The sequence below is a fragment of the Pipistrellus kuhlii genome, unplaced genomic scaffold, assembly GCF_014108245.1.
Source record: "Pipistrellus kuhlii isolate mPipKuh1 unplaced genomic scaffold, mPipKuh1.p scaffold_m20_p_2, whole genome shotgun sequence".
NCBI classification, from domain to species: Eukaryota; Metazoa; Chordata; class Mammalia; order Chiroptera; family Vespertilionidae; genus Pipistrellus; species Pipistrellus kuhlii.
In genome coordinates, this window is record NW_023425515.1 from 144,708,568 (window position 1) to 144,726,300 (window position 17,733).

A 17,733-nucleotide genomic window follows, 5' to 3' on the forward strand; every position below is an offset into this window, starting at 1 on the left:
GGGCTTTCATAAACCGAAGCAGTATGACTGTTAAGAAATGCCTTTAACAAGAAAGTGTGGAGGCCTAATTTCCAGTCTGGCTTTACTTTTAACTTTCTGGGAGATCTAATTAAGCTAATTTGCCTCTGTGAGTATTAATTTCTAGACATTTAAAGATGAAAGGGCATAGTGTAATGGTGACAAGCATGGGCTTTGGGGACAGGGAGCCATGCACTTAAGTCTTGGCTGTACCTCTTACTCGCATGTGACACCGAGCATATAGGATCCAAACCACAGGGTACTCTTTAGAATTAAAAGAGACAGAGTACATAAAGTATCTGACACATTGTTGGTTCCCAATAAGTGTTAGCTGTTGTTGTTCCTATAATTATTACCCACATCTCTAAGGGTCTTTCTGATTCCTTTTATCCTGAGCCTAGAGAACTGTTGTGTTTTCTGTCCTGTCTAGTCCTGAAATCTTAGTTCCTTTTGGGGTTCTCTTGGGGCCTGAACACCAAGTAAAACATTGCATTGTGTTACTGTGAGTTACAAGGCTACAAAGACAGCCATTGTGGGGAGGATGACTATGCAGTTCATGACGAACTTAATTAACTATACATTGCTTATGGATAAATTGGTACTAGATTTTGAATTCCTAAATTGATTTACTTTTTAAAAATATAAATTTTATTGATTTTTTACAGAGAGGAAGGGAAAGAAATAGAGAGTTAAAAACATTGATGAGAGAGAAACATCAATTAGCTGCCTCCTGCTCACCTCCTACTGGGGATGTGCCTGCAACCAAGGTACATGCCCTTGACTGGAATCGAACCTGGGACCCTTGAGTCCGCAGGCCTATGCTCTGTCCACTGAGCCAAACCAGTTAGGCCAAGTAATCGATCTCTTATTCTCATATGTTTTATAAAAGGAAATCTAGGCATTACATTTTAAAAAGGAGAGCAATAAAGTACCATGTTTTGTTTCCAAGTTTTGACTAAGATAAAATTGCCAGAATGTTGTTTTTTCCAATTTGGATTGTGGGTACGTGTATTATAAAAAAACACAATTGATTCAACTTCATTGTTTTTAATGGGCAGGGTGTGGTAAAACAAAGCACATGCATTCTACCGGCTCAGCAAGAGTGAAGACATTCTTTGTTAAACTGACACTTTTCAATGATGTATCACCAGAGCGTAGAGCATCTGAGAGAGACCATGAGATTGCAATCTTGAGATTGTACTAAGAATGGCTTAATTTTTTAAACCACATCCCATTCTCATTACAGGCTGTCAGAAGAATAGATTAATTTGCACCATTGTCTGTTCTCATTGCAATCTTTGTCAGTGTAATGAAGTATTGGGATGTTAATATCAGCTATATTCACAGAAATATCACCATCCATTGGACCGATTTGATCTGTGCAGTTATTGGCTGGCTCCACTCTTCTCAGTGAAAAACTGATAAGGGTTAGCGTAGCAAACATAAAATTTCAGAACTTTAGCTCACTCCTCTTTTCCTATAACTTGACAGCACACAGTCCACATCATCAGTGTGCTTATGCCTTTTGAGGTGATTATATGTAGGATATTTTAGGATTCTAATCATATACGGAGAAGAACATAATCATCAAATATTTGAGCAGAGGTAGCAAATGGCTACAAATATGAGACCTATGACATAACTGCATCTCTAAATGTACTTCAATTCATATTTTTAAAAGCCATATGTGAGACATAAAAACATTTGCAAGCCATATTTGGTTCCTGGACTACAGTTTGAAAATCTGAGGTAAAGTCTCAATATGAAGTCTCACCCAAATCTGGCTAGAATAAATTGGCAGATGTTCTTAATTTGCTGTCACATTGCAGACTTAGAGCCTGGCATTAAGGAGTCCCAGGGCACAGAGTTGAGTCTCCTTGTGAACCAGCTGGCACCACACAGGAAAACAAAAGGAAAACAGAGGCTCTCTTCTTTGGCCCCAAACTCTAATCTGAAAATGATCTGCAAAATTGGTTACCTGGTTAGAAGAAAATGGATTGGATAAAATTTACATTGATGGATTAATTCATCCCAGATTTCTTCTTGTTTTTCATGACATATCAGGAGTGACAGGCCCAGGAGAGAAATCAAATTGGAGAGGCAGCTGTTGGTTTCTTTCTCCGATGAGTATCCAGGATAGCTCTTGTTTGCCAGGTCATACTAGTTCTTTTTATTATTTTGCCTGGTTCTTCATGTCTGCTTGGCTTCAGACGTTGGCTCCTTCTCCGATAATCCAATCATTTCTCTCACAAATTTGCTCTTTTCTGTATTTGTCATGCTGCTGCTGGCTAAGCCAGAAGTCTGTAAGTCATCTTCCACTTCTTCCACCTCCCCTCCCCCAAGGTGCTCCTACCTCAATCCATCAGCTCCCACCTCCTGAGGTCAACCTCTCCCTTCTCTTCCAAAGCCACTACTCTAGTTAAGGCTTTATACATCCTCTTCTTTATTACTTGACTTCCTTGCCTATGCTTTGCATCTCTCCAATCCAGCTTTTGCTTTGCAGCATTTTAAAAAATAATACCATAATCGTACTATTACCCTACCTAAAGTCTTACAGTGTCTTTCATCTTGACACACAAAGCCCTTCCACCATCTGGCTTTCATTTTACATTTATAGCATGTCTTGCTACTGATTCCCTTTTATTCTCTGATTCATCCTTGTTGTATTACAGTGGAACCTTTTTTCTCAAACTGAATTCATTCTGGAAGGCCATTCGAGAAGCGATTTACTAAAAAACCAAATTATTTTCCCCCCATTAGAGATACTGTAAATGAAAGAATGTTCTAGAATCCCTAATGATTCCATGTTTTCACTTTTTTATATACAGTACATGTTTACTGTACTATTTAATCTGTAAGCAAGTACTTCTTTTCTTAAATTTCTGAACTACCCCCTACTATCCTTAAAGGAATCATTTTCAGCATGGGTTCAGGAGAGTCTTTCAGGAGGTCAGTGTGCAGCACCCGGCTTGTTCACATATCACTGTCTCAGGAATGCTATCACCAGCTAATTGCTTTTCCTTTTCCAAAGCAACAACAGTTTTGTTTTTTTTTTTAAAACAAAAAACAAAAAATAAAACTCTAATTGCTTGTAATCATTGTTTCTTTCACAACCTTAGCAACAGTAGCACTCTTGCTGGCCTCTTTATGTTTTAAAATTGTGCTACTCATCAATTTCACCAGCAACTGAAGCACAACAACAACAAAAACACCAAAACAAACAAACCCACAAAAATATTCACAGCATCATTTCCTGTGATATTAAAAACAGGAGGTTTAGTGGTAAAATGACTCACATTCTGTCCTTTGTTGCCTGAGGGATGCTTTTTGTCAAGCTGATGTATCAGCATGAAAGGGTTGTAAGAAAGAGAACCTAAATTTTGTTCCACAACCAAGACATTTTTTCCTGTGAACAACTGACTCAAGAACTGAATTGTTCAAGATGAGAGACATCGGAGAACTGAGGTTTGACTGTATTTGAGACTCTCCCCTACCTGTGCACCTCACCCATGCTGTTTTCTACTAGGACATTTTCTCTATCTCCCCACTATTTACTTGTCGAATTAGTACTCATCTTTTAAAGATGGAGTTCAGATATCAGCTGCTTTCAGAATCCTTCCCTGATATCCTTTTTGCCACCACCAGTCTGGGCAGGAGACCCTCCAGGAAGCATTATAAGCACACTGTGCGTCAATATAGTTGGGCTTTCTCTGTACTATGAAAGCCTGGCAATGCCCTATTCCTTTTTGTTTCCCTTTTATTCTAGCACTGTTCTTGGCTAGAGGAGTACTTAATGATCACCTAAAGACAACAACAACAATAATAATAATACTAGCTAATACTTATTTATTGAGTGTTTACTAGTGCTAGCCACCATTCAAACCCTTTGAGGTAGATCCCATTATTATCACCACTTTAAAAAGAAACTGAACTGCAGCTTGTGAAAGTAGCCTACATGAAGTCACACGATGCATGCTCTTACACATTATGCAAATGTTCTTGAGCCCATACACTGCTAACCTAGAGAATGCTTCCTTAAGAATTGAGTTAACCACCAACATTCTAACATCTTTAAATTTTTAAACAAATACACAGAAATTAGTTGATATGGTAACAGTGAGCAGGCACTCTATGTTCCTTCATGGTGCTATTTGGCTGGAGCTGTGAGCCCCTACCCCACTGTGTGAGAGCATGTGATTTCCTGTTCATCACACTGTGCTGTGTAGAACACTTGCCTGCTTCTTCTGGCCCTATAGGCATAGTTCTTTCTAAACCTGGAATTATAAGGTTAAGTTAAAGATACACTATGTAAAAGAGACTCCTAATAGAAGTCTTTCTGAATGCATATCCGTTACTTGCAGAAGAGTCAATGCTAATATTTGTGCCCCGCTTTTATATTTCTCCGAGGAGATAGGATTCTGCCATATCCAGGAGGGTGAGCCATGTGTAATGTTGCTATTACTGTAATTGATAATGCTGTCCCACATTGTAGTCATGGATTTGTTCCTCATGGTAAATGGCTAATATGCAGCTTATACTGAATGTGATGCTTCACATGATTTATTGCTAAACATATGCTAGATTGCCTAACCACTGCAATGATATTAACAGTCTCGTTTCTTGATGCATGGCCACTGTCCCACTTTTAAAAATGCAGCATCTATCATAGGCGCACTCTCTTTCTAATAACGTACTATAAATTCTAATATCTGGGATATTGGAATCTGGTTATTCTTAGGCAAGACTTTTAACTGTTCCATTATGTAATATTCTCCTCCAAAAACAATAAATGTTTCTGTGGGTACATGAGAGAGGGAATCTCCATCTCTTCAAAATATTCCTTTTTTTTTTTAAATTTGCAAAGTATAATAAAGAGTAGAGAAAACAACAAAACCATGTAAGTGAAATGTAAATACTATGATAAATGATGACTTAGGGCAGGGAGGAGACTGAGCTTAAGTCAATATTGAAGAATGAAGAAAGATGTCTTTGGAAGAAGTAATATTGAAGACCTAAGGTAAATTGCATGATGAAAAAATGGGAAGAGTATCTCTGACAGATGGCATGGACGTCAGAGGAAACGGACCATGTTGGGGAAATGAAATAGAAATGTGGCTGAAGAGGCTGCAAGTGGCAGCAGGGAGATGGGGGAAGGAAAGCAGGGGCTTAATTATGTGGATTGTTTTTTTAGGAGTTTTGTTTTTATCTTAAGAGCAAAGAAAAAAAAAAAAACATTAGAAATTTTAAGAAGGGAAGCCAGATGATCAAATTTGAGTTTTTAGAAAGCTAAATCTAGTTATAAAATGGCAGTTGATGGGGGGAAAAATGCTGAGCAAAACTGGAGACAAGGATACCATGTATCATATACTATGCCATATCCTGCATATGAAATAGAAAGTAGCAGTAAAGAGGGCGGTAAGTGTATAGACTTAAAATATTTAGAAAGTGAGACTAAAAATAAGCAAAGTGGGGGGGGGCAATTGAAGAAAGGAAAGAAGAGAGGGAGAGAGGAGGGAAGGAAAAAAATAAGGGAAGAGAAGAGCCAAAATGACTTTTAGTGTCTATATGGGCTTCTTGGAGAATGAGTTCCAGTTAAGTATAGAATCCTAGGCAGCCTTAGCCCTGCATTACCCTTTGCCCTTTTCTTTCTTCTTACATTTGCAGAGTATTCAATTGACAGAGTTCAGTAACAAACATCATCTCATTTAATCCTCAGAGCAATCTTTGTGGTGTCATCATTAACTGAATTATTAAGGAAACTGCAAAAGGGCAATGTATTGAAAGCAACAAAAGAAGGCAAGAGTCACTGGAGCTGGGGAAGTTAAATGATACAAGCAAAGTTAGGGTCTTGCAAAACATATAAAGAATTTTGAAATTTAATCCTAAGAACATGGGAAGTAATAGGATAACTTTAATAGTGACATAATCTAGAAACAAAATACTTAGAAATAGGTCTAAAATATGTGCAAGGTTTGTATGATAAAAACTAAATCACACTGATGACAGAAATTGAGACCTAATGAATGGAGAGATAGACTATGTTTATCATTTGGAAGAGTCAATATGTTTAAGTTGTCAATTTTACCCACATTGACCTATAAATTCAATGCAATATAATTAAAATTCCAGCATGGTTGTGTGTGAGTGTGTGTGTGTGTGTGTGTGTGTGTGTGTGTGGTTTGGTAGAAATAGAAAATTGATTCTAACATTTACATAAAAAACAGAAAACCTAGACTTACCCAAAGCAATTTTAACAAAGAAGAACATAATTGGAGGGTTCATATTGAATTTTAAGACTTATTATATAATAATATATTAATAGTCTGGTAGTGGTATAAAGGTAGACATATCAATGGAGTCCAGAAATAGATACACATAGATCTGGTCAATTGATTTAAAAAAAGGTACCAAACATACTTAATGGATGGAGACATTTTTTTCAACTAATCATGCTGAAAAATTGGAAATGTATATAAAAAACAAACCAGTAAATTAACAAAAGATTAACAGCCATAACCGGTTTGGCTCAGTGGATAGAGCGTTGGCCTGCAGATTGAAGGGTCCAAGGTTCAATTCCAGTCCAGGGCATGTAGCCTAGTTGTGGGCACATCCCCAGTAGGGGGTATGCAAGAGGCAGCTGGTCGATGTTTCTCTCTCATTGGTATTTCTGGCTCTCTATCCCTCTCCCTTCCTCTCTGTAAAAAAAACCAAAACAATAAAAATATTAAAAAAAAAAGAATAATAAACTCAGCCAATACCTTGTACAATTTTTTAAAACAAACTCAATCTTACAAATATGAAACTTAAACTTATAAGTTTTCTATAACGAAACATAAGAAAACTTTGTACCCAGGGGTAAGACAGGAATATTTTACTTAGGATACACAAAAAAGTTGACTTAATTATTGGTTAAGTAGATTTTATTGAAATTAAAAACTTATGCTATTTAAAAGATATTGCTAAGAAATTGGGAAGGTAAGCCATAAACTAATGAAAAATACTTGCAGGAAAAAAAAAACACAAAAAACAAAACAGCAGATGAAAGACTTCTACCAAGAACCTAAGAACCCTTACAGCTAAATAATAAGACAATTTGAAGAAACTCTTTCCTGAATAAAGAGCTATGAACAGAAAATAAACACATGAAAATATTATCAACATCATGAGTTATTAGAGAAATATAAAACAATAACACAATGATATAGTATTATACACTTACTCTAGTGACAAATATTTTATCTTAAATAAATAATTAAAAAGTGCTAGCAAGGATATGGAGCAGCTGAAATTCTCATATACTGCTGGTGGGAAACCATAATGGCATAAATACCTTGGAAAAACTCTTACCATAAGATCTAGTATTCCATCTCATATATTTACCTAAGAGTAATGAAACATCCATACAAAGACTTGAGTAGTATTAGCAATCTTATATAATAAAAAGCTAATATGCAAATACACTGAACAGTGGAATTATCGGTCACTATGACATGTACTGAACATTAGGGGTAGACACTCAATGCAGGAGCTTCCCCCTGTTGGTCAGTGTGCTTCCACAGGGGGAGTGCTACTCAGCCAGAGCTGGGCTCAAGGCTGGTGAATGCAATGGTGGTGATGGAAGCCTCTCCTGCCTCTGCAGCAGTCGGACCATCCCCCAAGAGTTCTTGGACTGTGAGAGGGGGCAGGCTGGGCTGAGGGACCCCCCACTCCAGTGCATGAATTTTCATGCACCAGGCCCCAGGAACTCTCAGGAGCAGAAGGCGACCCAGCAATCAGGAGAAGGTGATGCTCCATCACACCTCTGCTGCTGCCAATGCCAGCAGCAACAAGTCTTGGCTAGCCCTGCTTATCTGAGCTTTGGGCAACCCTGGGAAGCTGGGCAGCTGACATCTGAGACTTACCTGCATCTCGGGCTGGCCCTGGGTGGCTGGGGGATTGAGGAGACTGGGGGACTCTAGAGGCAGGCGGGGCTGAGGGGACTGGGTTTCGCCATCTTGTGTCTGTGGTTGCACCATCTTTGAGGGTAGGACAGTCAATTAGCATATTCCCTCCTTATTGGCTGTCGGTGCCACCATCTTTGCAAGGGCATGAGGGTCAATCACCATATTCCCTCTTTATTAGATGGGATAGCCCCAAAGATAGAATAACTCAAATGATCATCAATTTGTCAATGCATAAGCACAATAGAATATCACACCTGAATAAAAAAAGAATTAATTACTGACAAATGCAACCACATAATTCTATTTATGAATTCTGAAAAATGTGAACCTATAGGCACAGCAATGAGTTTAGTGGCTGCCAGGGGCTGGAGGTGGGAAAAGTGAATTAAGAGGCAAGGAGGCACCAGGGTACTATTGGAAGTGATAAAAATGCACTATCTTGTGATCATATTTATGGATATACAACTGTATATATTTATTAAAATTCATTTAACTGTCATCTTAAAATGATGTTTACTGTATATAAATTATACTTTAATAAACTTTATTTTTAAAATGATTATCACAGTATAAATGATAAAGATGGTGGCTTGAGCTAAGATGGTGGTGGATGGGGTAAGTAGTGAATAAATTTAGATGTAATTAGGATATAAAATCAACATGAATATATGAATGAAATGCCAAATAAGATAAAAAGATGAGAGAGAGGAAAGATGTATCTCTTTCTCATGAAATATTCTACAGTATGTCTAGCATTTCAGGGTTCTTTAGAATAAGTACATTTTTTACTAGAGTCACTGATCTTGATCAGAATGAAAATTTTAAGGGGTAAAAAGATAGCAGTGGGTCAGAGCAAGACATTACAAATGGCAATGTTGGTTCAATTCAAAATAGAGCTCTACACACTATAATAATGGTAAATATCTTCATTGGGAAGCATGTAAAAATATATAGAGAGAAATGACAAATAATTATTGTCCTCAATAACTATGGACAGACCACGTAATTTGTGAAAAGCTCTCCATTAGACACTATGCAGAATGTAATGAAAGAACATATCGTACTAAGGGGAATGATACCTTGAAAAGACAATATAAAACATGGCGTTTGCTCTGTACATAAGTGCTAATCATTACTGTGATTCTGGTTAAGGCTTTACATTATGAATATACACATTTGTAAGATTTGTCTTTCCCTAAGAACACTTTTGACTTTATTCTTTTGGTATATGGTGATAGGCTGGCCACTAGGTGCTTACAATTTAATTTATTTAAAATGTATTTATGATTTAATTTGAAAACAACTTTTCATGCATGCTTGGTTTGGGGGATGCAAAGTCCTTAGGTACTTTTCAGCCTAATAGTGGACACAAGTAAGTAAATACTGTGATAAGGCATAAAAGATACCCAGACATAGTTTCGAGACAGATGCAAATAAAATTTACTTTAAACCTCAAATCCTTGTAATTAAATTTCCTATTCCACCATTTACAAGAACATAGTATATTATCAACAATATTAAGCTCACCTACAAAACTCCATTTTTGGAATGTATCCATATATGTAATACAAAATTGTTAGGAAAAGTTATTCTCTTCTTGACAGGTTATTTTTATGTGTTGCTACTTTCAGCTCACCCCTCTTTACACTCTAAAGCGGCACTTTTGAAATCTAATACAAAAGATAAGTATTGCACTGTCCACTTATTTGTACCTACATGTCGCATGGTAATAGTCATTTGCTTGTTTTATTAACAACAGGTAAATCGAAGCACTGAACTTTAATAAAATATACCTACACTTTTCTGTGCCTATGTCTAAAATCACAGAATTAGGTCATTATGTTTTCTTGGATTTGGCATACATCTTAAAACAAATTGAGATTGTTTATTTACCTCTCACCTTGCCAACCCATAAAAAATACTCATTTTTTTTAGGGGGAAAAAAAAGTGTTTCCTGAAGTTGTAAAAGTGTATGGAACTAAATAAAACAAGAGGAACTTTAATTGCAGTCTGGCTCACCTGGCTTGAGATGAGCAAATGGAATTTCGCCAGTGAGAAGTTCCCACAGACACAGAGCGTAGCTAAAGACATCTGCTTTGATGGTGTAGCGTGTGCACTGCGTGAAGACCTCAGGAGCCATCCAGCGGAGGTTCTGTGTGTGGAGAAACAGCCACAGGTCATGTATTCACCATGCGTTCAGTTCTTCCTCTGCAGAGCAGTGTTCTTAATGAGGACTTACTTGTTAAGTGTTTTCCCAATATTCTCAACAGACAAAAATGTAAAATAACATTGACACTCTGCTACACTCAACTTGGCCAATAAATAATGTGTTTACTGTTGTTCAGTTTTTCAAAAGACTTTTTTTTTTAATTATCAAAAGATTATAAAATCCATACTTTTTCCAAAAATATTGCAACAGTATTAATCATCGAGTTCTCCTTTCTTAAGTGATGATCACAACAGAAGAGCTTTTGTTGTTTTTGTTTATCTTTGATCATCTTTCCCCCAGAAGCCATTAAGTTTCTGAGTGGCTAGCCTTGATGTTCACCTAGGAAATCTCTATTTCCCTCGGAGTGAATCTACACACTACGGGAGGCACCTTCCCTCTTTTAGATATGCAGGTTATAATTTAGGAAATCACTAAATGAGGCCCAGAGATAGTACTCTGATGACTGAGGAGAGAAGGGCCTCTGGGGAGTGCCCAGAATACACTATGAAGTCGGTTTCTCACGGCAGGATCGGGTCTGCCTTATCTCCTTTGTTTGCCCGGACATGTTATTGCTGAATGCTGCTTGTGCAGTAGCCTGGAAAGAAGGCCCATGAAATGGTGCAGGTCAGTTTCTCTGCACAGAGTTCTTTCCTCATGGTTAGATAGCATCATTTATACTCTTTTCTCTTGCAATTATGTATTTTTAACTTGTAGGTATCTTTCCATTCTGAAATGCAAATCCATAAATTTGGTTTATTTGTGGTTTAGGCAACAGCTCTAGGTTTTGAGTCAGAAGATCCAACTTCAAGATCTGGCTCTGCCACTATTTGGGGAGCTCTGGGCAAGTCTCTCCTGCTTTCTGGAATTTAAGATTCCTCAGGGGCATAATAGGAGGAAAGCCCTTCAGCTCTAAAACTCCTTGGCTCCACAATCATAGCAATGAACTTTGCCAAACACCCTCTTTCTTTGTATTTCCATGGAAGGAAACCAGCATTTTTACTGAAATTCTGTGTATAGTGCTAGCTGCTGGTAATTCTTTTGAAGTGTCTACCTTATTTTGAAATCATGCATAATTATAGCTTTCCAAGAACATCTTTATTCTGATTATGGTGCTCGCATGCTATTCCTCCACATGAGCTTTCACATTCGAAATAGCCTCCATTCATACAGGAGTTTATGCGTTGTGTCACAACATTGCATAAGTGGGAGTAGGCATACAGTATGCCCGATTTTTCGCAGGCGGGTAATAGAGTAATTAGCAAATTTACATAAGGCCATATAACTGGTAAGAAACAAAATAGTCTTCAGAATAAACTTAAGAGTAGTGCTGTGCTTAAAGAGTACACACTGCTGCCATGATAAAAGGATGTAACTCACTGTTGGTGAAATGCAATTCAGTTCCATTCAATAAAAGTTTGTTTAGTCAGAAAATCTAAACTGGCCTCATTTTAGACTCACCTGAGGGAATTTTTAAATGATACAGTTACACAAACTCAACACTAGGCCAATAAAATCAGAGTTTCTGGGAATTGAGTTTAAATAGTATGCTTTAAAAAAGTTTCCAAAGTGATTTAAATGTGCAACCTGGGTTGAGAGCCACGGTTTAGCTATCCCTATGTTCCAGGTACCAGATGAGGTCTCTGTGTCCTATCAAAAGAGGACACACTTTTCACACCACCCTGATATCCTACCCTTTTCCTTGGTTACTTCACTCCAGTCACTCTGGCCTTGAACACAAAGAACTCTCCTGCTTCAGGGCCTTTGCACTTACTGTTTCCCTTGTCTACACTTCTCTTTCCCTTACATGGATAACTCCCACGTCAGGTTTCTTATGGAATGTTGTTTTTCCTTCTCATCTTATCTAAATGGCACCCCATCACTTTCCATTCATACATCTGCTTTGCTTTATATTTTGTTAACTTGTTCAGATACCTATCTTTTTCTAGTAGGAACAAGAACTTTATTTTGTCTGCTCTAATATCCCCAGTTCCAAATAGAATGTCTGGCACCTAGAAGGTGCTTCATAAATATTTACTGAATGGATGAATGAAACCTAACTGGGGAAACCAACATGTATAATCCTACTTGGATACAACATGGTCCATGATGTTTTTCCTGCCTTCCTCTCTAACTCATCTCTCATTTTTTCTTCTTCACACAGTACATGTCAACAATGCCAAGCTTATGAAGTTCTCCCAGGAAGTCTGGTATTTCTCATCCTCCCTTATGTATTTGCTCACACTAGTGTTGATTCTGCCTGACATCTGTTTCTTTTAATATATATATTTATTAAAAATTATATATATATAATTGATTGTTTTTTACAGAGAGGAAGAGAGAGGGATAGAGAGTCAGAAACATCAATCAACTGCCTCCTGCACACCCACTATTTGGGATGTGCCTGCAACCAAGGTATGGAACCTTGACAGGAATGGAACCTGGGACCCTTCAGTCTGCAGGCTGATGCTCTATCCACTGAGCCAAGCCAGTTAGGGCTCCCTTCTGTTTCTTACACATCTGATTTATATCTACCTATCCCACCTGAGCTCCCAACACCATGTTACACCATATCACTGATATCACTGAACCTCCACACTGCTTTAAATTCCCATTCTCCTAACTAGAAAATGAGCTTCTTGAGATCAAGGATTAGGCTTTTATCCACATTTTGCATTCCTGGCCCTTTGCCCAATTCCTGACACCTGGTAGGCCTTCAATAAGTGTTTGTTGAATAAGAGTACAAAGCAGCATTGCAAATTGTCACAAAGGCACAGAGAGAAAAGTGTACTGGGAGGAGGTGGAAAGGTGGGCATGTTATGGAAGAAAAGGTACTTAAAACGAATGTGACTTCCTGGGCCTGGCAAGAAAAGACTTCCTCCAGGACGGGTGCCTGGAGCGCATCAGAGTCACAGGGAGGGGAAAGTGAATGGTGTGTCTGCAAGATGGTCAATGGGGTGTGTGCTGGAGCACAGGGAATTTGAGAGACCTTGTCATGGGACAGGAGGTCACAGAGGGGTCTGGGGCCAGATTGGGAAGGGCAGGAGCCTTCCAGGCAGGGTATAGAGGTATGGAGGGGATAGTTGATGAATTGGGATGTTGGTCTGTGGGAAGTGGGCATTGTTGATGGTTTTTACAGGAGGAGGTAAACTGTCAAAATGCAACACTTGGCTGATTTTGCAAAGAATGAGCTGGAAGACAGGACTGAGTTAGAAGCCTATTGCCATAATTCAAGAAAGAGAGGCTGAAGGCCTAAACCGAGGCAGTGGAAAATGAGAAACTGGGATGAACTTAAAAAAAGAAAAGAAACATTCAGAAAAATGATTGAATAATGTGTCAATGGAAGCAGGAAAAGGAAGGAATGAAAAATTAACCCCACTTTGGGTAATTAAATAACACAGATAATCCAAAAAAAGAAGTGTACATTTTTTGGGGTGTAGGAGTATGGAGGGGGCAGGTGATGAATTTAATTGCAGACATGTTTGAGTACCATGATGCTTGCTTCAGATATTAAAGTTTATACTATTTTACTTAAACATTAATCCTTGGCTATGCCACCTATTTCCTTATAATGTTAAAGTGGAATACAAGTTGTCCATAGATGCTGATGAGCTACAAAATTTCTAATGAATTATCTATTAAGTTTTAACTATATTACTTAAAAAGAAGATCTGAATATGAAAGCCAATTATGCATGCCTGCCATATACTTTTCATTTACATTTGAAATAAATTCTGTATTATCTTATTCATATTTCATATATATATATATATATATATATATATATATATATATATATATATATATATAATCTATTTTCCTCTGGGGCTGCCTTGAAGTGGGTTCTTGAGGGCTTACTGAAAATAAAAGCACAAAACATTATCCTGCCCCTGGGACAATGGCATTTCTTCCACTTAAAGCTGCTCTCATCTCACTTCCTCTCATGCTGAGTGCACACATTTTAATTGTTTCACAATTTTAGGGAACACAAGCAGCAGCAAACCCCAGGTTGTTTTGTCAAGTTGTCTTCATCCAGAGACTGTAGAAATCTTGATTCTGAAGGGAACAAAACAAATCCAGGTCAAAGGACATACCTTAAAACCAGGGTCAAAGATTATAGCTAACATGTTAAAACCCTAAGAACCCTCTATCTTCTTTAATTTCTCAGTTCCTTTATTTTAGCTGAGGATATCCAAGGGGGAAAATAAATTATATACTTAAAAAAAGCAGGGTCATTGAACTTGAAATGACTGAAAGAAGTTCAGTTGTCAGGGTGGAATCTAATGTCTGTCACACAATACGAGGCACAATCTATGGAAGGAAAAAACAAACTGATATCATTTGAGGAATTATACATGAAAATCTTACCTCCAAAATCTGCCACCACAGCATGCCCATCTTCATAGAGAAGAATATTGTGACTGTAAAAAAAACACCACAAAACAGACTTTGAGAAAACTTTATTTATTTATTTTAAATATATTTTATTGATTTTTTTACAGAGAGGAAGGGACAGAGATAGAGAGCTAGAAACATCGATGAGAGAGAAACATCGACCAGCTGCCTCCTGCAGACCCCCCACCAGGGATGTGCCCGCAACCAATGTACATGCCCTTGACTGGAATCGAACCTGGGACCTTTCAGTCCGCAGACCGACGCTCTACCACTGAGCCAAACCAGCTTCGGCAAAACTTTATTTCCTAATCTGATTGGCCCTTCAAGCAGGAGAACAACAGTGATCATTTGTTTATCCCAGAATCTAAACAAACTCCAGAAGCTAACAGAGATCTCAGTGGCTCTGACTTTTTTTTAGTTTTCCAATTCAAAAGGAATATTTTAAAATTTGCAATTGTCTTATATCTGATTTTGAAAGTATACAAAATATCCTACTTTAGATAAACTTTCTAAAGTTGTCCAGAAGACTAATTAGAATAAGATCAGATTATTAGCTCTTTAAACTCATTTGGTAACATAATCTGGTTGTAGGCAAAGAGTAAAGGCATTTGTGAGCATACTGGGGAGCCAGCTTGCAGGCACCCTAAGCACAAGGACAGCTTAAGGCAAGGCCTGCCATGAGAAGGACTCTATGAAAAATGTCTTGGCCAATACGTTTTTGCTACAATCTCAAGACAAAGGAGTGTTTTTAAGGACTGTGAGATAAAACTAGCTAAGTTGCTTTTGAAGGTCTTAGGGAAGAAAAGTGTTTAAAGGTCATCATGTTCTCCTTTTCAACCCAGAATTCAAGCTAAATAAAGAGTATCCTTTGGAAGAATTAAACAAAGGCTGGGACAATCCAAAGAGAGGCCATTTGTCCCACAAACTAGTGAATTGATTATATTCCCTCTGCTCTATTGAAGAAAGACATTCAATAAGAACAAATAGATTAAAAGAAACTGAAAATACACAATCATAAGTTTGGAAGGGTAAAGGTTATAGTGTACATTAGTCAGCAAAGTATTTATGGACCACCACTCAGGAATCTATAAATACATATTTAAAAATCAGATAATCTTACAATTGGAAGAGACATCACAACTAACCTAGTTAAATCCTTTTAGTTTACAAAGGAGTTGTCCAAAGCTCAGAGAATTTGTCTATGTGAGGTCATGTAAGTAGCCAGTGGCAGCAAAGATACAGAGCCCAGCTCATCTAGGCCACTGTCTCAGACCTTAGAATAGTGCCTGGGAAATAGTAAGTGATCAATTAGTTTCATGAATCATCCTTGTGTCATTACAGACCTTTCCCAAAGCATATTTACTTTCTCACATTATCAAAACACTCTGCGAGAAGCAAATGATGCAAGTCATAGATTCCATCTTTAAGAGCATATAATCAGCGAATGAAAATGAAGATGAATGAGGGTAGTACAAGAATTTAATAAAACATTGTAGATGTAAAAAAGAACTGGCTTTGAAGTGAGCCTTGAGGGACAGTCACAAATGCTGGCTGAGAGCTGATCATGTGCCAGAAAATTTTCTATATACTGAGATATAGTGGTGAACAGGCAAAGAGCTTGTGAGCTTGCTACCAGTAGTATGTTGTATTGGATAGGAAATGAGGCAGAGACAAAGGGGAAAAGAAATGCAGATTAGGGAACTCTTTTGGTAAAGGCCAAGGGATGGGAATGTGTATAGTCTGTAATCAGAATAATAAGAATACACTTACTAAATTGGAGAGGACATGCTAGAGAATAATGGGGGTAAGTTGAATAGATGAGGTTTTGGATTACAAGGGAATTTGAAAGCCAGGGAAGGAATTCCTGACTTGATACAAGGAGATTGCAAGTTTTTAGACAGAGGGTGTAATGCTCTGAGAATAGAGACTACTTTGGGTTCTAGGTACTAAAGGAGAAAAGCAAGGGGAGAATGTCTGGACCTTAGGTAGTATCATTTGGTCTGGTCCTGCCAAGGGAGCTGCAGGTGGGACTCAACATTCAATAAATCTAGGAGCATGCTCCCCATGCTTGAAAGTAAGAAGGTACAGTGAAAAACAAATAAACATAAAAACAATAGGGTGAATTAATGAAGACATCTGAAAGGAGTGTCTAAATCTTGGGGCACCTTAGATTAGTGGGGGGTGGAGGAGAAAGAGAACAAAAAACAAGGAGACCAGACTTCAAGGTCTCTGGTTTAGAATTCTTAAGCCCGAAGCAATAAATATCCAGTTATCGATAGAAAGGGTTGTCATACGAAGAATCCTGTGAGTTTTTATGAAAAGGACAGTGGCTGGTTAGGGAGGCTGAGGGGTTTGATTAACGTCAATGTCGTGCTTGTCAAGATTGGCTTCACCAGATAAATAACTATTCTTTTTTAAAAAAAATATATTTTATTGATTTTTTACAGAGAGGAAGAGAGAGGGAGAGTTAGAAACATCGATGAGAGAGAATCATTGGTCAGCTGCGTCTTGCACACCCCCCACTGGGGATGTGCCTGCAACCAAGGTACATGCCCTTGACTGGAATCAAACTCGGGACCCTTCAGTCCACAGGCCGACGCTCTATCCACTGAGCCAAACCAGTTTCAGCTAACTATTCTTTTTTATCATACCAATCAGCGACATCATTGGGTCGTTGGCATCGGAGTTGATGGTACTCAGGAAGCTATGAAAACTACAAGTTTTTTGAGAAGAGTAAGAATAATTATGGGAGTGGTGGGGCAGTAACAGAGAGAGTGGCTGTGAAGACAGAAGGGAATAAATATCTCACGACAGCTTCCTGTGGGCAGGTACCAGTACTTTTGATACTTTTCCATTCATCATGAGCTCATTCTGTGGTTGGTATTAGTATATCTAGTCTACGGATGAATAAGAGTGGTTACATCAGATGGCTAGTATCACAGCTGGTGAGAGGTGAAGGCAGCATTCAAATTCCATTCTCCAAAGTCTGCTCTTTTTAGGAGAAGCTGACTCCCTGAGGTCTGCTGCAACTAGATATAGAGAGAGAAATTCCAGAAATTCCTCTTGAGTGAAAAGAGGCCTACTGGCAAGTGCCCCAAACACCTGTGTTCAAAGTACAACTGTAAGGTCACGAGAAAGAAGCTGATAAGCTGCATGGAAATAAATCTAATA

The 17,733-nt window shown here is 38.1% G+C and overlaps 1 protein-coding gene across 1 annotated transcript in view; it reads right to left on the minus strand.

Moving 5' to 3' along the window:
• LOC118723395 (serine/threonine-protein kinase TNNI3K) overlaps nucleotides 1-17,733 on the minus strand; it is a 287,655-nt gene that overhangs the window by 87,894 nt on the left and 182,028 nt on the right. Inside the window, exons 18-20 of the mRNA XM_036445648.2 lie at nucleotides 14,536-14,588; nucleotides 14,171-14,223; nucleotides 9,981-10,113 (exon numbers count right to left, since the gene is read on the minus strand). Of these exons, the coding sequence (XP_036301541.1) occupies nucleotides 9,981-10,113; nucleotides 14,171-14,223; nucleotides 14,536-14,588 (239 nt within the window). The remainder of the gene's footprint in view (nucleotides 1-9,980; nucleotides 10,114-14,170; nucleotides 14,224-14,535; nucleotides 14,589-17,733) is intronic.